Here is a 19,054-nt window from a genome sequence, read left to right as displayed (position 1 = left end):
GTAAAAATTATGATTAAAATAAAGTCTTTCCATTTTTATAAAGTAAAACACTTTAAATTTATCATGTTTTCCATCTCATCATAATAGTCTTTAAAAAAAGCTGACCAGAAATCACAAGCGCCTTAAATGCTGTTTTCCAACAGTCATAAATATTTCATAAGCCACTTCAGCATAAAGAACCACCAGTATATAAACATCAACAATAAGGTAAGTTTGCTATCTGTGATCACTGGCAAAAGGATCAGGACTGGGAAAACAGAGACACCTTACAGTAGCCAAGTCAACACATCATTTCTCTTCTTCCTATTTCACAATACAGCTTCTGTATCTGCACCCACACTGCAAGCTCCAAACATCCCAAGCTTTATTCATGCCTCTGTAACACTTTACAATCAACATTTTACTTAGAAGTGCCTCCTGTAAGAGGTGGCCATTTTTAGAAAGAGAGAAGATGTAAATCTCAGGTTTTTGCACCACACATAATTTTGACTGTTTTTTTTAGATGGGAAAAGGGAGAAAAGAGAAGGCAGTTTTGAAACAATTCTCTTGCACAGGAGCATTTTCTTATCATTTAATGTAGTGGCATGAAAATGATCTGCTCCAAAATACTTAACTAGTGCCTAATTTTTGTACAGCACTAAGCCAAGAGGGGAAAACAGCCACACCAAGCCCTATAGCCAGCAGGCTGTGCTTTCCATCCCCTGTCTGAACCTGTGGACTGCTTTTAACAGTCAGCAAAACCAGAATTAACAGCAGCAACACTGCTGATCAAGGTTCAGTTCTACGTACAGGGTCCCCTGGAAAGCTTTGGGGAGCCCAAGAACAGGACAAGGAAGTTTTGTGCTATATGAATAGGACCTGCAGTGTATTCTGCACTCAAGCAGTATGATTGCTACTACTCTGCTCCCTTGGGTGGCTTGGCTGCAGACATTCCCACAGCCAGGCGAGTGTGCATCCAACATCCCAGAGTGAAACTGTTACAGGAGCACTAACCCCTGCTCCCCCAATCCCTTGGGGGATAATAACTGGGTGATTTAGTATCTTTCATAACACACTGGAAAATTTAATCTTGCAATTCTTAGGTAAAACTTAAGAACTTAAGACTAGAACATTCTATCTAAACCTTGATTCATGAATCCTGAATAATGAAAAAAGGCACATATATTCTTTTGTAGATTTTTGCAATATTCAAAAGAGCAATTAAAAAAAAAAAAAGAATTTCCATGCTTAAAAAAATATAAAAGTGGTAATCTTCAAATTCAAGCAAAATGTTATTGGTCTAAAAATTAAATGTCATGTTTTATTACATGATGTTCTATCACATTTTACTTTGATACTGTGCTGTTTTCATTAACCAGCCATAAAAGTCAAGATGTGCTCTTCAGTGAGTGTATGCAGGGTTGTATGTATGTGATAGCAAGGAAGACTCACAGAGGAAAACAAGGACAGCAAAGCCTTACAGAATGTTCTGCTATGCAGATGCATTACCTAAAATTAGCAGTTTTGTGACGTTTATGACACTTTTAGTTCAAATCCAAGAAAAAGAACATTTATTCACAGATAGTTGTAACAACAGGAGAAAACAAGCTGGATATTTATGACACAACTTGAGTTTGTGGGTTATAGTTCTGTCATGTTCAAACAATGGTGCTTTTAAGGAAATTACCATCCTCTGACTGTAACCTCCATCCTTATTTGGATTTTACTATTCCTATAGGAGGAACAGACAGAAGCACAAGTCTGAGCATACTCCTGCTAAAGTGTACAATCCAGCAGACAAACTCACACCTCCAGCATATTCAACCTTACATGAATGCCATGAACTCCCCAAGAAAAACATAGACTGCATTAAACAAATGTATTCTCTTATTTCAATCCTGACTTCACAGTTCCCTTTCTGGAACCACATACAAAGAATTCAATGAGAACTCTTCTCATAGGACCTTCAGTCATGTTTCCTTCATTTCAGAGGAGATTAATTTCTGGGGTTTAGCCCACTGTGTCCCAGACCTGCCCACCTCCCATCACAAAACACTTCATTCAAAAGCTCTCTATACCCAGCAGCTGACAAATCACTGACTCTTGCCAGTATTCAATGCTGTGTTAGTGGCCTTTACAAGTAAATCCAGTTAGACCAACAAACAACAGTCCTAAGAAATGTCATTTTAGCTGTGAAATCTGACAAACTCACAACCCACTTGGTCTTTGTGTCTCTGTACATCAGCATTGTTGAGCTAGGCCAGAGCACACAACTAGTTATCAAGTGAAAAGTGCTGGCAACTACCACAGCCTAACACAAACCTTTTGCCTCCAGAAGCCAGTGATAATCAGCTAAGAAGTTTTAGTCCTTGATTGGTATACCAAGTAAGGTGGACACTGGAATTTACAAAGAAATGCTCCTCCTTATTGCACAAGTAGGTTCTGGACTGCAAGTCTCCAGAAAGGGAAGGGAAGAGGCAGGATAACATCTGAACCACTGCACAGCAGGTGAAAGAGTCCAAGATGGTGTCACTCATTTCCTCATTGCTGGACATGGAGAAAACAAGCCCTGAACTATGCTGCACCAGCAAGATGCCAGCACATGGTAAATGGTTTAGCTCAGAGCCTTGAAAGTTTCTCATTTTGGTAGGAGCTATTCATGTGCAATTGTGTTTTGCATTTGTTGAAAAGAAAAATTACACTGAAATCTGAGACAAAAGGGCTTTGTCATAACCTGTTTTGAAAAAAGATGCCTGAAACTATGGAAGGCGTGCATGGAATTTTTGTTATGTATACATATACAGAAGTCAGTTAAACAGACCCCTTGGCTTCAGGAGAGGCACAGATCCCTCCCCATGCAGCAAGGAACAAGCTGTGCTGCTTGGAAGTAACAGAGCAGAAGCACTTGGGAGACGCCTGCTGCCCACCGTGAGAATCTGTCCTCTTTGCAAACCACATTCAATTATCCTTCAGATAGAGTGGAACAGCACAGAGTCACTTTCATGTGGGGAACAACTCGGTTACAGAAGAGCTGACCACTCATATCAGTAACCCAAGTTTTAACCCCATCTTTAAGAACCTCTCATCCTGCTTTTAAGGACAGCTACCAACCCAAAGAAGATGTGAACAACGATTTTTAAATTACAGTTACGGACCCAAGTATGCACCAGCTCCTCTCTCAGCCACACGCAAAGGCTGCAGTTTGGCTCAGTGCTTAGATTACACAGATTATTGTATTAACAGATGCAGGTGTAGTCCTTGGGGAGCCTTCTAAAGCCCCAACCTAATTAAAAAGAAAAAAACCACCACAAACATCCCTTAGCCAAGGAACTGTGGGGCACTACAAAATACCATTTCAGCCATAGGTTTCACTTTAGACACCCAAAGGAAACATTGTGAGGCTCTTGTGATTAACTCCTGTTACAATGTAAGCCCAGTAACTTCTCAGGGTTTAACAGTGGATACTTAAGAAACAAAGATTATTTCAAGATCCTCCTTCAGTCTTTTTTTTTAATCCAAGTCACAACATTTTAGACAGCCATTAGGCAGCTGTATCATGCCTGAGTACTGCTGCCCTTAAGAGGCTTGGCACAAGCACAATATATTTAATTTTTAATTAACTCTCAATCCTACAAATATTAATTTTTCATTCTATTTGTCAACTTCTTCTAGCTCTGTTCAGACAATTAAGCCACAAGTCCGGAAACCAACAGAAAGACTCATTAAACATCTGCTGAAAATTAAGGAAGGCTTCTAATTCTAAACCAATCTCTCAGTTTTTTAACTTTTCAAAATCTGTTCAATTAGCAGTTCAGTCACTTTGCGAAAGCAGTAGCATACTCATTTTCTGAAAAAGTAACAGACATTAATTTGAAGGCTGCAGCAGTGACCAAGGAAGACACCTTACCTGAACAGAATGAAACCAAGTGACTCCACAGCTGCCCGCCTCACATCATCATTCACATCACTCACCTACAAAAGGGCAAACAGGACATTCAGAAGAATATAGTTAAAGCACTTGACGACTCTGCAATGTTTCAGGCTAGGTGTCAGTTAATCAAGAAGACAGGATTATAGAGAAAGTTAGTTAAAACCATGTTCAGCCTTAGCCCAAACAGCCTCACTTGTGTTCACACACTGACCAGACAGACCTCATCCTTTAGAGCTTAATTTATTTTTTCTCCAGCCCATCATTACACAGACTACTCACTGCAAACCTGTTACCCAGGTAGTTAAGGTTCACATTTTAATTTTTAATAGGGTCCTTTTCTGTGATACCAGGTTGAAAGTCTGAAAGTCTACTTACCCTAATGTCGGAAGGGCCTGTTAGTTCTATTCATAATACTAAGAAAAGCTTTCTTCACTTCACAATCTCTGATTTGGACCAGAATATTAACACTGCAGACACAAAGCCTGGCAAAGTGACGTGCTTGCTTCCTCACCACAAATTTCTATGTGCTCCTAAGGCCACAGTACTCACAGCCACATGCAGTAGGCGCCTGATAGCCTTGTTGTTCCCTGAGCCACAGTATGCCATAGCCACAGTGTACATGCCAGAACGACGGAGAATAGGATCCTGGAAGAGAAATCATCAATATTTAACATCCATCCAAACAGTGATTCAGTAATTCTAGCTTTAAATTTGTTCCACACTTGTGTCTTGAATCTGCAAACAGGTCACAGGTCAGCCTCACTGCTTAATCGTTTATTTGGGACAAGTAACAGGACAACCACCAAAGCAGGGTTGTCATTACCAATTTCAGGGGGACACCGTTGCTATGCTGCAGGCTGCCAAAGATGTAGGGCAGAGGTGTCATTCTGCTTCTTACTTGCTATCTGCTGTGACCACGACTAGAGCCTAGAGATGATCCACCTACAGCAAGCCTCATCTGTTTTTAAACACTATGCTCTGTTCTAGTCCCTGTTGCTGCTCACATGACTACGAAGACCAAGTGTAAGGCTAAAGAAAAACACAACTAAGCACTGTTGTTCTTGCATTTTTGATTCGTATTTGTGAAACAGTCCCACTTCAGAGCTATGTAAGAACTTCTCTGGTTCAAAACAGCCAACCCACCATAGCTGGAGATCCAAAAACAGACAGAAAGGTCAGCCACGTAACACAAGAGTCAGGGATTAAGTCACAGCTCAATTTACCTTATCTCTGCAGAGACTCTCAATGAGAGCATCTGCCTCCTCCATCCTCCCATACATGACCAGAGCAATTCCAACTGCAAGGCCTCGCAGGATCTTTTCATGCTGGGTTTCCTGTGCGTAGCCAACCATGTCCTCAATAGCCTGGGCATTTTTAGATCCCAACATAACCAACCCCAGTGCCAAGCCAGCTGCCTCACCTGAAAAGCACAGACAAGCAAAAAAGTCAACTCGACTCTGTTCCCAAAAGTAGTAAATATTGTATCTAGAGAATCATGCCAGATGTAGGCCAATAGATCACTTCTGGATGTCACCATGCCCAGCAACTCCATTATTCACGGCCAAATGTGCTTGTAACCACAATTTAGTGCTTTTCTCTACCAAGTTCAATTATCACTTCCTTGGGCCAAGAGCTGCTGAGATCATTTTCCTACGAGCTCCTACCAATGCAGCAGTGGCTCCCACAAGCTTCTCCAAGCCTATCTCTCAGCTCAAAAAAGCACACGGCTCTGGAGATCAGCCACACTAAATAAAAAGCACATGACAAAGAAAAGAACAGAGCAAAATAAGGGGTTGTTTAAAGACCTAGTCTTATCAAAACTTGGTACAGTGCCAGTCATGACAGGACCTCTGAACAGTACTGACACAACTAAAGAACCATAATGATCAGGAGAAGCTCAGCAAATAAAACACAGCTAGAAACAATCTATGCTGCTAACAGAAAACCTGGGGAAAAAAACCACAACAAAAACCTCCAGGTGCCTGATAAGGCCTCAGATAGTTATTTGCTTTGAAAGCAGAGCATTTACCTGTCACTGCATCATCCTGGTATAGATTTGTTTTCAGCAGATCGTACACATCTTGACGTGCTGTCCCCATGGCAGCCAGCCCCAAGCCCAGGCTGCCACCATGTCGCACAATCTAGAGAAGCATATGCAAGCTCAGTCATCATACAACAGGGAACAGTATGGTTTCAGGTGAAGTAGACATCTTTCCATCAATATAAATCTGCAGACTTTTAGCCCCAAACCAACCCAAAATGATCTCCTGATCTGTTAGAAATACCACAGGTCCAATGAAAAAGGCAGAAAATAGAAGAGAAACAGTTCAAAAGCCCATAACCAGTAAGTAACAGAAGCTTTACACATAGCACAGAAGACTTTCTAGTAACTTCAAGATCTTTTCGCCCACTGAATGATTTATGTAAAACCATAAATCTGTGCCATGTGTAAAAACTGGTGGCTAGTAACAGCTTTTAAATAAAAAGGTAAATCAGTACCCACTTAAAAACAGTCTATAACCTCTTTTGCTCTAACAACGGATACATTTGCAGTAAGGTAAGTGGGATCTGTTCAGAGAATTTTAAATAAAAGTAATCTGAGTTTCCACAAGGAGAAAGAGGGAACACGCTGGGACAATGATCTATTCCCAACTTAAAACTGTATTTTTCATAGAGGCCTACAAACACTAGGTGGTGAATTAAAAACACTTCTTATTGTGCAAGATGCATTAAAACTACAGGTCAGCAGAAACATTTTGTGGCTTATTTCCTTGACAGTTAAGCTGTAAACAATAACAGTGCCTGAATACTGCAGGTCCACTAGCAAAACAAAGTAGATATAACAAGTAGTAAATATGATGACGCTACAGTCACTGTCAAGTATGTAAGAATTTCCTAAAAACCTTACCTAAACCTTGAGCAACAGGTTATTAAAACCAACCTTTAATCAATCTTTAAGGCCCAGAGGAGGTCTAAGTATCACACTGCTGCCATGACCTTAATTATCTCTACCCCCCACTTCTAAACCAGCCAGCATCCTCCTGTATATCCCCAGCAAAACAAAGGCTCATTGCTGAGCCCAGTACACACATCATTACTGGCATTCTTCAGCTGGTTCAGTAAGTAGTCAATGATGTCCCCGCCATGGTTGGCATGGATGAGACCCAAAGCGTAGAGACCTCCTCCCTCCTGGTAGGCTGACCCTGGAGAGGTGTCCTTGGGCAGGTAAGTTGCCATTAGCTGTAATGCTTCTTTCTCATGGCCCTGGATGTCCAGTGTCCAGCAGGAAGGGAAGACAGTGGGAAGGGGAAGGTGAAAAAACAGCAAAATAATATTTAAATGTGTTATAGCAATTACTTTCTCCAAAAAAATCTGCGTTTCAGTGCCACACAGGCCACCTTTCACACTTACTGAAATGTACTACAGTAGGGAACTTTGCTATGTCCCAAAATCACTTAAGAAACACCTGCAATTTTAATAGCTAGAAGTTATAAAATCTGTTCAACTCACAAAGGAAGAGTTAGAAAAAATACTCTCTCCTTGAGCCATGTTATTCTAGCACCTTTTTGATTCTCAGTAGAATGTACCATAAATTATATTGGATGTCAGACAAAATAATATAAGCACAGCTTTTTAGTGCAAAACCACAAAATATGTTATAGCTGTGCCAGGCACACTGAAGTGCAGGCACCATTCAGAATTCCCATTTCCACGTTTTCAGAGTTCACAAGTCAAGCATTTACAGTGAGCAGAGGCAAATGAATGAAATGTTACCTTGTGTATAACACCCAAGCTGGCAGTAGCAGTAAACTTAGCCCAGTTAGTGGCCCTGGCCAGCCATTCCAAATTGTCTCTAGATGAAAAGAGAAAGGTTATACGAAGTTTTTCACACAGCCTGTTCCTCATCCTGCAAGCAGGATTTAAGAGCACTGAAGACTGCTTCAAACTAGAAAGCAGCTCCAGAAAGGAAGGCAGCTAAACACATTTCCACTTTATATTTCTCTCCCCTTCATTAGTCCTGACTTTTGCCTGGTTGTAGTCAAGCTTCTAGACATGGGTGATCTCAGTGAAAGAGAGAGAACAACTGCTCAATATGCAGCCCACCAACACTCTGGGAGAAACTTAGAAGAGTTTCTGCAGCTTTCCTTAAGATCCTGGTAAGGTCAGCCCTAGGATTTCCCTTACAAGAGTCATTCAGTACTGTCAGTCTCTACCATAAAAAGATACATCATCTCAGAAACTCTCTAACTGGTAAACAAAGAGAAGAGAAACTCCAGATCTTCACCCTCCAAGCTGCTCATATAGCTATCAGTCAAACAAAGCCAGTTTGCGAGGATAGAGAAAAGGAAACAATTCTCTCAGAGCATTAGAAGTCTGCAGCTACCACTCTGGAAGTATCAAGTTAAAGGAGGGCAACAATGTTGTTCAAACACCTCTAAATGACATTGGAGGTTCCTTGCCATAGATTTACCTGAGGAACTGGTCACTGGTTGTCCCACAATGCATAAAGGAGTTTGCTATAACAGTTGCTGTATGACACACAGAATTCCTCACTGCATCCTGGAAGAACAAGAACAATCAGTATCATCACTCAGCAAAAGATATGCCCAAGGTCGCTTAACATGCTTGCCAGTACACTAGAAAAATGGACTGTAATGATCCTCAATTTAACCAGCAATTTCCCTGTAATCAGCTAATAGATTGCTAATACACTCTAACATATCCTCAAGCCATCTTTCCCATGCAAAATGATCCTTTCTGTGAGTTTCTTTTCAGAAATGTGATTACTCCAATTGCCACTTAACTGGAGAACTCCCCCTCTCTGTTTCCCAGAACTGAGCACTGCACAGCGTGTGCTGCTGCTGTTTCCAGGCCATTCCCAGAACTCTATTGCAGAATCACTCCTGAGCACTTAACCAGCAGATGGAAAAGACTTTCCAATACATTTGAAGTGTTGTCTGAAATAGATGAACCCACTAACACTGATGATGTGCATCTTATTTCACACATAAAAAACTTCTCCTATGGTTTCTAGTAATCATTTAAGAGTCCAGTTTACCTGTAAGTTTTAATTTACCCACCCTTGAGTAACACCACCCAAAATAAAACCAGTCACTCCATTCACTAGCACTGTCTACATTATGGTATCTGATTGGTTTTGTCTCCAACGTGGAAATATTGGTCTTTTACTACATACCAGGATTCTCTTAGCCAAGCTGAAGGTGTGGGCTCACATAACACCTCAATCAAGATACCAACATACTGTAACCTATAGTCCTGGCTGACTCCTCCCTTCCCAACGAGCAGCATTTGCAATGGATCTGACAGGGAGCTGGAGGGTGAGTTTTGCCCATCTTACTGGACAGATGAAAAACAAACCCACCCAAAAAAAAAAACCCCAAAAAAACTGTGAGAAAAACGTAAGTTTCTATAACCAATCAGACAAAAAACAATTAAAATATCAACATGCTAATAGCAGCCTATCATTAAAAACAATAGAACATGGTCAAAACAAACACAGAATGAATCAGATAAATCCAAGACTACGGTTTTATATTTAACAAAGTCTCTTACCTTTGTGTTTTTGAGGATCATGAGGTCTGTATTGTTGTTTCGTATTAAAAACTGCAGATGTAACTCAATGGCCATTTCCCCACTTAAAATTTTAATCATTTTTGAGATCTGGTCCTTAGGCTCTGGATTCTTCACATACAAGCAAAGGAGAAAAAAATTCCATGAGAACCCAACTACAGCTCTGCTAAAATACAATTCATGAGAAGCTTCTCTGGTATGTTTCCATCACCATATTCCAAAACCTATCAGGTTTTAGGACTAAAAAGACATTGTTTCTGTCCTTGGTGCACAAGCCCAAACCTCCCAGAAATCAAACCTTTTGTGCACAGCAGTGCAGGTGGTAGAAGAGACTCTTCAAAAAGAAATGTATTCTTGCATTGAAAGCAAAAGGGTGTGGATGACATCTGACATTCTGCAAGCAGCTGTTTGGCCTTACAGAGACAGTAAGTCTCCTGCTAGAGGCAAACCCTTTTATAAATTTCAACGTGTATTTCCATGGAAGGTTTCATAGACAGGGCCACAAAGTTACAATACTTTGCAAGACCCTGCTGAGCTGCAGCATCATTCTTGTGAGCTACAAGCTTTATTTAGAACAACAGCTAGTAGAACTAGGAAACTTTAATACATCATCTTACAGAGCTCTTTGAGAAAGTCTCCGTCCTCATGATGGAACAGCTGAAAATGGATCTCTGGAAACTGAAGTTCCTTTTGAGCAGGGTGAAAAGTACAGTGCAGCTCTTTGTCCTGACATTGTTAGCAGCTCACAGACTAGCCAAGCATGAGTAGTTCAGCCCTTAAACTAATTCCCTCAATTATTTCTTTGTAGCCAGCATTCTGAACTGTGTAAGATTAAGCTAAAGAACATTTCTGGCCACACAGATCGTTTTTGTGTACTTGGTACAAAAGCAAAGCCAATGCAGCAGAAACTGATTCAAGACACCTTTCCTGCACAGAACCACTGTCGAGGTTCCTTGCTGGGGCAAGAAACTCAACCCCTTTTGTTTTCCTTGTGAAATATAATTTGAAGAAAACACTTCAATTTGCCCTTAATTAATTTTTAAGTGATCTTCAAGAATCTTTCAAAGATTCCCAAGTTTTGTTTGCAAACATTTACTATGGGGAAAAAGAAATAAAAAAACCAACAACTTGTCTTGGGTTTTACTTTCCTCTCTGGTAGCACTTCTTGTCTTCAGCATTGGAAATGTCAGAATTGCATTAACTATTCTACATGCTGAAATGCAACTGTATGCTCATGTTAGAAGTGAACTCACTTTCTCCAATACTTGGGGAAAGAAACTAAACAAAGAGATTCCAACCAACTGGCCCAGCAACACAGCACCACGCAGGCCCGAGGCAACTTTAGGGCTTTATGGAAAAGGAACTCTGTTACATCAGCATCCCCTCCTGCCACTCCTGCAGAACAGCATCAGTTCTACCCAACCAGAACTACAGCTGGATTTTTGAAGAACAAAAAAAATACATCAAGCTAATTCACTTCCTAAGGTTCTCAGCAGCAGTTAAATTTCAGGCCTTTTCTTCTGGGATGAGTTAATTGTTTCAATATCAAAAGGCAAACACACGAGCCAGATCCTTCTGTTTCCTATTTCAGAACTCAGTAATTCCTGCTGAACTCTGACCATTTCCCAGTCTCACACAGCTTTCAGTATCTGAACTGCTGGACTTTAAGTCAGATATTTGGCCCTCAGACATCATCTGTCTCCAAGACAGAAAAGGAAGTCCATTCTTTATTAGCCAAACCAATTTAGCAATCCTAGAGATCCAAAGAGAACACATAAGAAAAACTAAGTAAGGTCTATTTTGGAAATAGCACTCACAATTTCCACAGACTTCCCTGCTGCACAAGTGCTTCCTGGTTTCTCTTCTGCTTCCATAGCATCACTGAAATAAAATAAAAATGAAAAACGCATCACCTGCAACTAGTCAAGAACTGTAATTATGGCTGAACATTGTCCTGAAGGAGTAGCCTGGGATTTGGAGATGATGACCGGAAAAGAGGACTTTGATAGAACAAGGGCTGACTATCTGGAGCTCACTGCTAAACAGAAAACTCCTCCCCCACGCAATTTTCAGGGAACTTGAGGACAAAGGCCTGGAAATCCTACTTTCTTATTCCATCTAGAGAGACAACAAAAATAAAGATGCTTGTAGGGAATGAACAGACACAGATGAGCAAACAAGGTCAACAAACAAGGCATCAAGGATAATTTTATCTTCCCCCAGAAGCCTTGTGCTTGTCGCTATTAGCATGGGTACTGCAGTGTTGACATTGAAATGAAACATATTAAGATGTTGTTAGCACCTTGTTCTAATGCTACACAGGCTGACATAAATTCTTCTGTGTCTCTCACTTAATTTCACCGGAAAAGAAGAGAGGAAGAGGAAAATGTTTGCCATGCCTGTGTCACCAATTCAAAAGTATTTATACTCAGCTCCACAGCTGGATAAACCCTTATATTTAACCAGCCTGGATCTAGGTGGGATTCTCCACCACACACTATCAAAGACAGTGCAGGGAGCAGGTTGTGCACAGACATAAGAGCTCTGGTGAAAGTATCAGTAAGTATTCCATGGTGATTACAGAGCAGATGGAGAACAAACTTCTTCCATGCTGCCCCTGAGCTGAGCAGCAGCCTTAGCATAGATTGGTCAATTCTCCTGTAAGTCACCAAAAGAAGAAATAAAGATGATGGAATGGTTAGTGCCAACTTTGATTTTTCTAAACAGCAGTTTCCTGCAGTTAAGATCTACGATACTGACCACTGAACATGTTTTAAAAAACTCAAAGTAGATTTGAACTACCTCTTCTGAACTGCAACTACAAAGGGTCTGTTGACACCACAGTATCATCTGAGCTCACTCTTCCCACAAGCTGTGATGTGAAACCAAACTTGCACATAGCTGTAATGAGCTTTTTCCCCGAACTCCCCTCTCTCCTCAGCTTTGCATGTTGCTGCGAAGACCACATAGCATCAGCATTCCCAAGCAACTCATGCCATGGCTTAATGAATTACTGCTCATTAGCTGAGCCACAGTACAACTGCTCCGTGCTTATCTCAACTGTAAAGGAAAATCCCTTTAAAAACCAGCAGATTTTGGTAATACACAATTTCATTTTGAGCAAATAGCATGTCTTGCCTATTACTCTGTCTTAAATAAAGGGAGTAACTTGACAGCTTGTAAAAAGCATCCATTCATGGAATAGGAGGCTCCATTAGAGCCGGACTGGAGCCAAACAACTCCACCTCCTCTCAAGTCAATCCCCCCACCTGTCTTTCTCTGATCCAGGGACGGTGCCGGTGTTGGTGGATCCAGGCACGGAGGCAATGGGAGTTCCAACCGTGCGGAGATTCTGGATGACAGAAGACAGGAACTGCTGGCTCGCACTTTCATACAGGTCAAAGCAAATTTGGTAGGCCATGAGAAGGTTATCATCCTTCACCAGTTTTTCCAGGATGTCACTCACAGCCTGTGGGTCATCCAGGAATATCAGGCACTGAGCAGGAGAAAGGGAAGAACAGAAAAAAAACCCCAGGAGAAAACATTAAATACTTCAGAACAAGAAAGCAACACTACCCAAAGCCACACTCCAAATCCCTCACATCTGTTGCTTCCACAGAACGTCCTCTTGAAAGAAAGAAAATTTCTCTTTCATTGAAGACAATAGAAAACTCAGAAGAGTTTTCATAGAAAAACAAGACTTGTCCTACTAAACACATAAATTTCGAAAGCACATTGAAGAAGCACCAGTCATTCTGTAGGGATGTCTCAGCCGAAATGAAACAGGCGTAATACTGAGTCACGTGTCCATGGCATACCAAGACTGGCAAAGACCTGAGAACATCTGAGTAACTTCACAACTGGTTGTCTAAACACTTTTAGACAATGGCTTACCAAAAAAAACAAAGCACTGGAAATGTTCTTATGACAAATAAATAAAATTCCAAGCTGTGAACCTACCATCTGATACTCCCTACATAGGCTTAAAATATTCTGTCAGAGTTGTCTGTGTCCTCAAGCTGCCTTTGAATGCATTTCTTTCTCTAGAAATTGACCAAATATGCAATATTTACATCTCTTTTTCAAGCTGATCTCACTCTGATATATGTTGGAAGCACGCAACCAGGAAAAGATATTTCATTTAACTGAACGAAAGACAGAGAACAGGTAGATGTCAAGCCAAATATACCTGAAGAAGAGTAACTTTATTATCTTTAAACATGACTTTGAAAAGTTTACCTGGCACACATTGATGAAGTCTGGTTTCTCCAGATTCATGTAGATTTTAACTAGAACTCTCAAGACTTTATTACGAAACTGTTTATTCTGCATCAAAGACATACAGAGCTTCAAGCTGTAGGCCAGCATCCCAGGAACATCATTCTGAAATAGAATTCAGGGATATCAAACATGGGTTTAGACTGACAAGCAGGATTTAGAAAGGAAAATAAAGCTACCCCTTTTCTATTTTAAAAAAGCAGAGCAAATATGTGCATATAAATCTTCACAGTTTCCTTTCCCATTTCCAGAGAAGCTTATATACAGGTGTATTGAAGTTTAAAGAAAAAAAAACACTATAAAAAACATGCAGGACCAATATTTAATTCAGAAGTTAAAACATACAAAATATTAACTTAAAAGTACAATACCTATTTCTCCTTCACCCTTCTTGTTCAAACAATTGGTTTTGAATGCAGTGAAATTCACTGCACTAACATAAAATGTCAGCACAACAAACCATGCACCAAGAAAAGATCAAGCCTAAGAAAAAGATTTGGTTACTAGACCTCAGAAAGGTAATTCAAAATGGGGGATTTATAACTCGCAAGTTAGTAAATGCAATGTTTAGGACAACAAAGAGCACAAAAAAAGCAAGATGGATGCCTTATGATTATCACTCATACACAGAAATGGGAGACATCCAAACATATGTAGAAGATGTAAACTGAAAAGCAGTAAAATTTAAAGGATTCAAGCAATGTGTCGGGCATATGATTGAGATACTACAGCATAACAAGATTGCACACAGCTGCTGAGCTGCTGCAAATGACTACAGGCCTCCTCTTACCGCCACTAACAGTAACATGACTTACCTTAAACCCTCAGTGAAAGATGTTAAAGCCAAGCTGCACTGCCTCAGAGTCAGGGCAAGCTAAGACTGCACACAGACACTTACTGAAAATTAGAGCAGCTCACCCAGCTACTGGAGTTTCTTCTTTTGCTTGCCATTAATAAATCGCTTACCCAGCCCTAAGGATCCCTTCCCAGAGTGAATTACAGCAGATGACAGGCACAACTAAATAAAAGAGCTGTTCTTACATTATGCCAGTATAGTATCTCTGCCAGTAGCTGACAGGGAATACCTTAAGAGGAGGGCACATAGCCAAGCTTCCTGCGAATATTTTCCCATCAACTTGTAGTTCAAAGATTTCCTAAAGGTAGGGGGGGGATCTTCCTACACTTGATAGCCCTGAGTGGCTCTGCCTTCTATGAACATGTCGAACTGAACACCCCCGAGTTTAAATAAAATGGATCTTTTATTCTGTTCATACAAAACAGGGCAAGTTCCACAGCAACATGGATCTTGCACTTGACTTCTGGATCCATACCTGGAAAAGCCTAGCTACAGGCACCTCCTGTCTCTTGCACATACCGACTCAAGGATGGTTTTCTCAAAGATGTCCAGCCTGCGTGTCTCCAGAGCAATGCCAATGGCCTGCTTGTACTTGTGGTCATCCAAGCACCGCTGGAACATTTTGTTCACTATCCCTTCTAGCCTCTCATCCACAGGTTTCTTCTCCCCTTCTGGCAGCTCTGCATTCTCCACACACTGCTTGGTATAGTGGTCGATACATTTTGCTGAAGAGATAATGAATAAATATGGGGGAAATAGTCAAGTTCCCAGATTTTTGCAGTTTTGTACAGGTGAAGAGACCAGCATGTGCATGAACATGTTCTACCAGCAAGTACAGTGTATGGGAAATTACACATTTGTGTAGCTGTATACAGAGAGTACGGGAAAATACTTCTATTATCTCCTAATAAACTCTGGTTTTAGTGCTGAAATCAAGTAGGTATTTTAAAAATTAAACCAAGGATATGATCTCTGTTCAAGTGTCACGTTAAATAAATTAGAAAACAGCAGTAGGAGACTTCCTAGCTCCACTGCAAGCACCAGCTGGGGAGACTGGAAGCCAGCCCAGGTCAATCATATCCAGCAGATGAGATTTTTAAAAGGCATTCAAATTATACCTGCAGTCAACAGCTGACTTGCTGTTGTGGGTGCTTAAGCACAATTGTCCCCCTCAGTTAGGTGTGTAGCTACACTTACTAGCCAATTATTTTCAAAGTCATGCTGAAATTGATAATATCATCAGCACACAAATGAGAGAAAGGACAATAAACAACGAAAGAAATTTTCTTATTAGGAATTCACTACAGAATAAGGGTTAAGAACAGGAAAAAAATTCCAGAACTCCCAAGTCAATTCCATCACAGAATCCCAAACCATAAGAAAGAAAGTACAAATAAACTGGGTAAAATTTGCTGCAGTGTCAGTTTAAATGAACACAAAGACACCAAGAAAAATACAGAGAAAAAAACTACACCAAGTAAAATTTTAAAGTTACAGCAGCTTTGACAACACAAGAGCTTCTTTTTCGCAGCAGCAGTTTTTTACCAATGATCGTCTCCACATATTCTGAGTTGTCATTGACATTGAAGAGATCACCAGCTCCCAGGGCATAGTTCAGGGATTCCTCAAAGGCTCCCAGATGGTAAAAAACTTTAGAAGCAACCAGAGCAGCAAACTGGCGGCTCCGAAAGCCCTCATCTTCATAGAGAACTTCACTGCAGAGGAGAGAGAGAAGAACATCAGCTCTGTGTGCTCAGATCTCTTTAAGACCACATGACAAGTACAGGCTTGACTGAACTTGCATCTCTGGGACCACAGCTCCAACCCCACATCCCCACACATTAGTGCTTTCTAGGAAATATGGAGCTACATGCTGTACTAGCCATTGTCAAGAAACTAGAACTACATCCACTTCGTATGTCACGTTCTTTTTAAGCAGCATTAAGTGTCTTCTCTTACATTTTGTCCACTGACTCAGAGATCTCTGCCCAGAAGTCATTGACAACAGCATTCAACTTGTGAAGAGCAAACTCCTACCAAAAAATAAAAAAGTTATATTACATTGAGAATGCATTTACCACCTTTCCTCAGTAAAAATAAAGTACATTCTAGGATGGATATCATGAACACCGACCCATTTCAACAGCAAATTCTATTTTAAAAGATCTTTGTGAGCATTCACTAATCTTTGCAAGTCCTTTGCAAATAAAGAGCTGTTCACTTAACAGGTAAGACAACTCAAGCATTCCTTCCCATGGCCTCTCTGTGATGAATGACTGGCTGATGTGTCTGATAGATTAAATTCCCTGAAATACAGAGATTTCAAAGTCTTTGTGACGACCTCTGTGTAGCACATGGAATCAGCCTGCAGTCTACACCAGCCAACTCTATTTATATGGCCACAGTACTTCAGCTGATAAACAAACCAGAGTGGAATCAGCCCACTTATAATCAGTTCACAGCAAAAGCAGGGATCATTCGGATCCATCACTACCTATGTCTGTATCCAAGAAAAACAACTAGGGATTACAAATATTAAAAAGTGCACCTTCCCCTCCTAAAAGGGGCCACCTTTCAAATAATTGGCAACCATCAACATACCACCACTTTGAGTGTCGGTGTTCTGTGGATTCACACCCTCCGTGCACTGGAAAGACTGTGTTGCTATTTTCTTCTCATACTACTACTGTGATTTTTTCCAAAGTGAAAACTGTAACTGTGATTTTGTTCTACATTGATTAAATTATTCTAAAAACTTGAGATGTTCTTCAGCTTTGAATTTTCAAAATGCAGTCTCTGGAATAATTTTAAGTTACAAAGCCCCATTATCATCAGAGAGCTGGGAGCTTTCATGAATAGAGATTTTTGCATTTGAAGTTCCAGTTTGATCCATGTTCAAAACAAGGAAGTTTACAATCTGTTACCATTTATTTAAGCCCTTTCTTTCAGCTTTCAGGCACAATTTGGTGCCCATCTGTTGCTGTCCAACCATAAATTACTGAGATCTGCTCCTTTTTGATTTTAAGCTCTCCAAGTAACGCATTTGCTGTTATTTTCTCTCAGATGTAAGAGCCTACCTTGAGCTGTGGCTCTTCTTCATCCAGAAGAGAGATAATTCCAGCTGAAAAACAAAATCATAGTTAATTCTGGTCTCTCTGTATCAAAAGTAAGCTTGTCATTTAGTTCAAATCCAACAGAACAGGAAAGAAGGTTGTGGCTGGAATGCTGATTTTAAATCTTAAGTATAAAACTTCAAAGATCAGACTCAAGTTTGTATTAAATGATGTAAAATAGTTCAGAATTTATAACTGAAAAAGCACATTCTTTATAAAACATGATCATTCTTAGAGAAAACAGAATTTTTTCATGCCAAGGAAACTGGCCTCATGCATAGGAGATGTTGTACCTCACAGATTTAGCAAGACTCCTGATGCTGTCCCAGAACATTTGTATAAACAGCTACAGAAATATTGTTTAACTGACACGACTGAGAGGCTCACAGGAGCTCAATCTGAAGCACAAGGATAGGTTGTTTCATTGTCAGACTCCAAAGATGCAACAGAAAGGGTTGGAATATGATCTGATCAAAATCCAACACAATTCACTGCTTTAAATCTTTAATCTGTTGTACAGCTTGACAACCTCTTTAAATCTGAGAAAACCACATGAAACTGGAAAGGCCAGCAAGCTTATGGAGGGCTGAATGGGGCTTCCAAAAGATCTTGACAAATCTAAAAGGTGCATGTGCAGGTCCAAACCAAAATGTACAAATATAGAATCTGAAGAGTACAGAGGGTTAAGATGAAATATCATCAATAATATAATTTAGCTGCAGTGAGAGGCAGAGAACCAAACCTCACACAGACGTGTAAGTGAGAGCAGTTCTTGGCAGATGCATGAGGCACCTTCCCTCTCCTTGGCACCCACTGGCCAGACCCTGTGCCCAGTGCTGGGCACTGTGTTTGAGTCACGAGCAAACCAGTGTGTTTAGAGCTGGGCAGAAAGAACAGGGAGCTCTGGCAGTCAGCTCCTGAACGGTGGCTAGAGCCTTGTAACTGGCTGGTCTACAGAAACCTGGGAAAGGTGCAGAGTTCAGGGCAGCTGCCAGCAGGAAGGGAGTAAGTTGATCTTTGTGTCAGATATGAACAGGAACAGTAAGACTAAACTTTAGTGAAGCCTCAAAGAATGAGGTTTGATGATATGAAAAGTTTTCTCACAGAAACACATTTATTCCTTTGCCTAATGAAGTCGCAGAACCTCCCTTATCAGGGATTGTTTTTAAAAAACAGGTTAGACACACATCCATCAGTAACAGGAATTGAAGGAACATGAATCTGGCTCTTAGGCAAAGAAGGCAGATTCAGCAGCCATCCCACTGTGCTCCTTCCAGCTGTTTTCTGTATCTCTACACCAAATGT

At 40.6% G+C, this 19,054-nt stretch overlaps 1 protein-coding gene across 1 annotated transcript in view; it reads right to left on the bottom strand.

Annotated features, from left to right (window-relative positions):
- PSMD1 (proteasome 26S subunit, non-ATPase 1) overlaps nt 1-19,054 on the bottom strand; it is a 63,549-nt gene that overhangs the window by 43,561 nt on the left and 934 nt on the right. Inside the window, exons 2-16 of the mRNA XM_032120271.1 lie at nt 17,714-17,757; nt 16,596-16,669; nt 16,182-16,351; nt 15,156-15,361; nt 13,742-13,885; nt 12,772-12,998; nt 11,320-11,383; nt 9,485-9,613; nt 8,382-8,470; nt 7,685-7,763; nt 7,001-7,174; nt 5,940-6,051; nt 5,134-5,330; nt 4,460-4,555; nt 3,887-3,951 (exon numbers count right to left, since the gene is read on the bottom strand). Coding sequence (XP_031976162.1) covers nt 3,887-3,951; nt 4,460-4,555; nt 5,134-5,330; nt 5,940-6,051; nt 7,001-7,174; nt 7,685-7,763; nt 8,382-8,470; nt 9,485-9,613; nt 11,320-11,383; nt 12,772-12,998; nt 13,742-13,885; nt 15,156-15,361; nt 16,182-16,351; nt 16,596-16,669; nt 17,714-17,757 — 1,870 coding nt within the window. The remainder of the gene's footprint in view (nt 1-3,886; nt 3,952-4,459; nt 4,556-5,133; nt 5,331-5,939; nt 6,052-7,000; nt 7,175-7,684; nt 7,764-8,381; nt 8,471-9,484; nt 9,614-11,319; nt 11,384-12,771; nt 12,999-13,741; nt 13,886-15,155; nt 15,362-16,181; nt 16,352-16,595; nt 16,670-17,713; nt 17,758-19,054) is intronic.

Source organism: Corvus moneduloides, chromosome 10, assembly GCF_009650955.1.
Source record: "Corvus moneduloides isolate bCorMon1 chromosome 10, bCorMon1.pri, whole genome shotgun sequence".
Classification (NCBI taxonomy): domain Eukaryota; kingdom Metazoa; phylum Chordata; class Aves; order Passeriformes; family Corvidae; genus Corvus; species Corvus moneduloides.
This window is presented reverse-complemented; position numbering and strand designations above follow the sequence as displayed.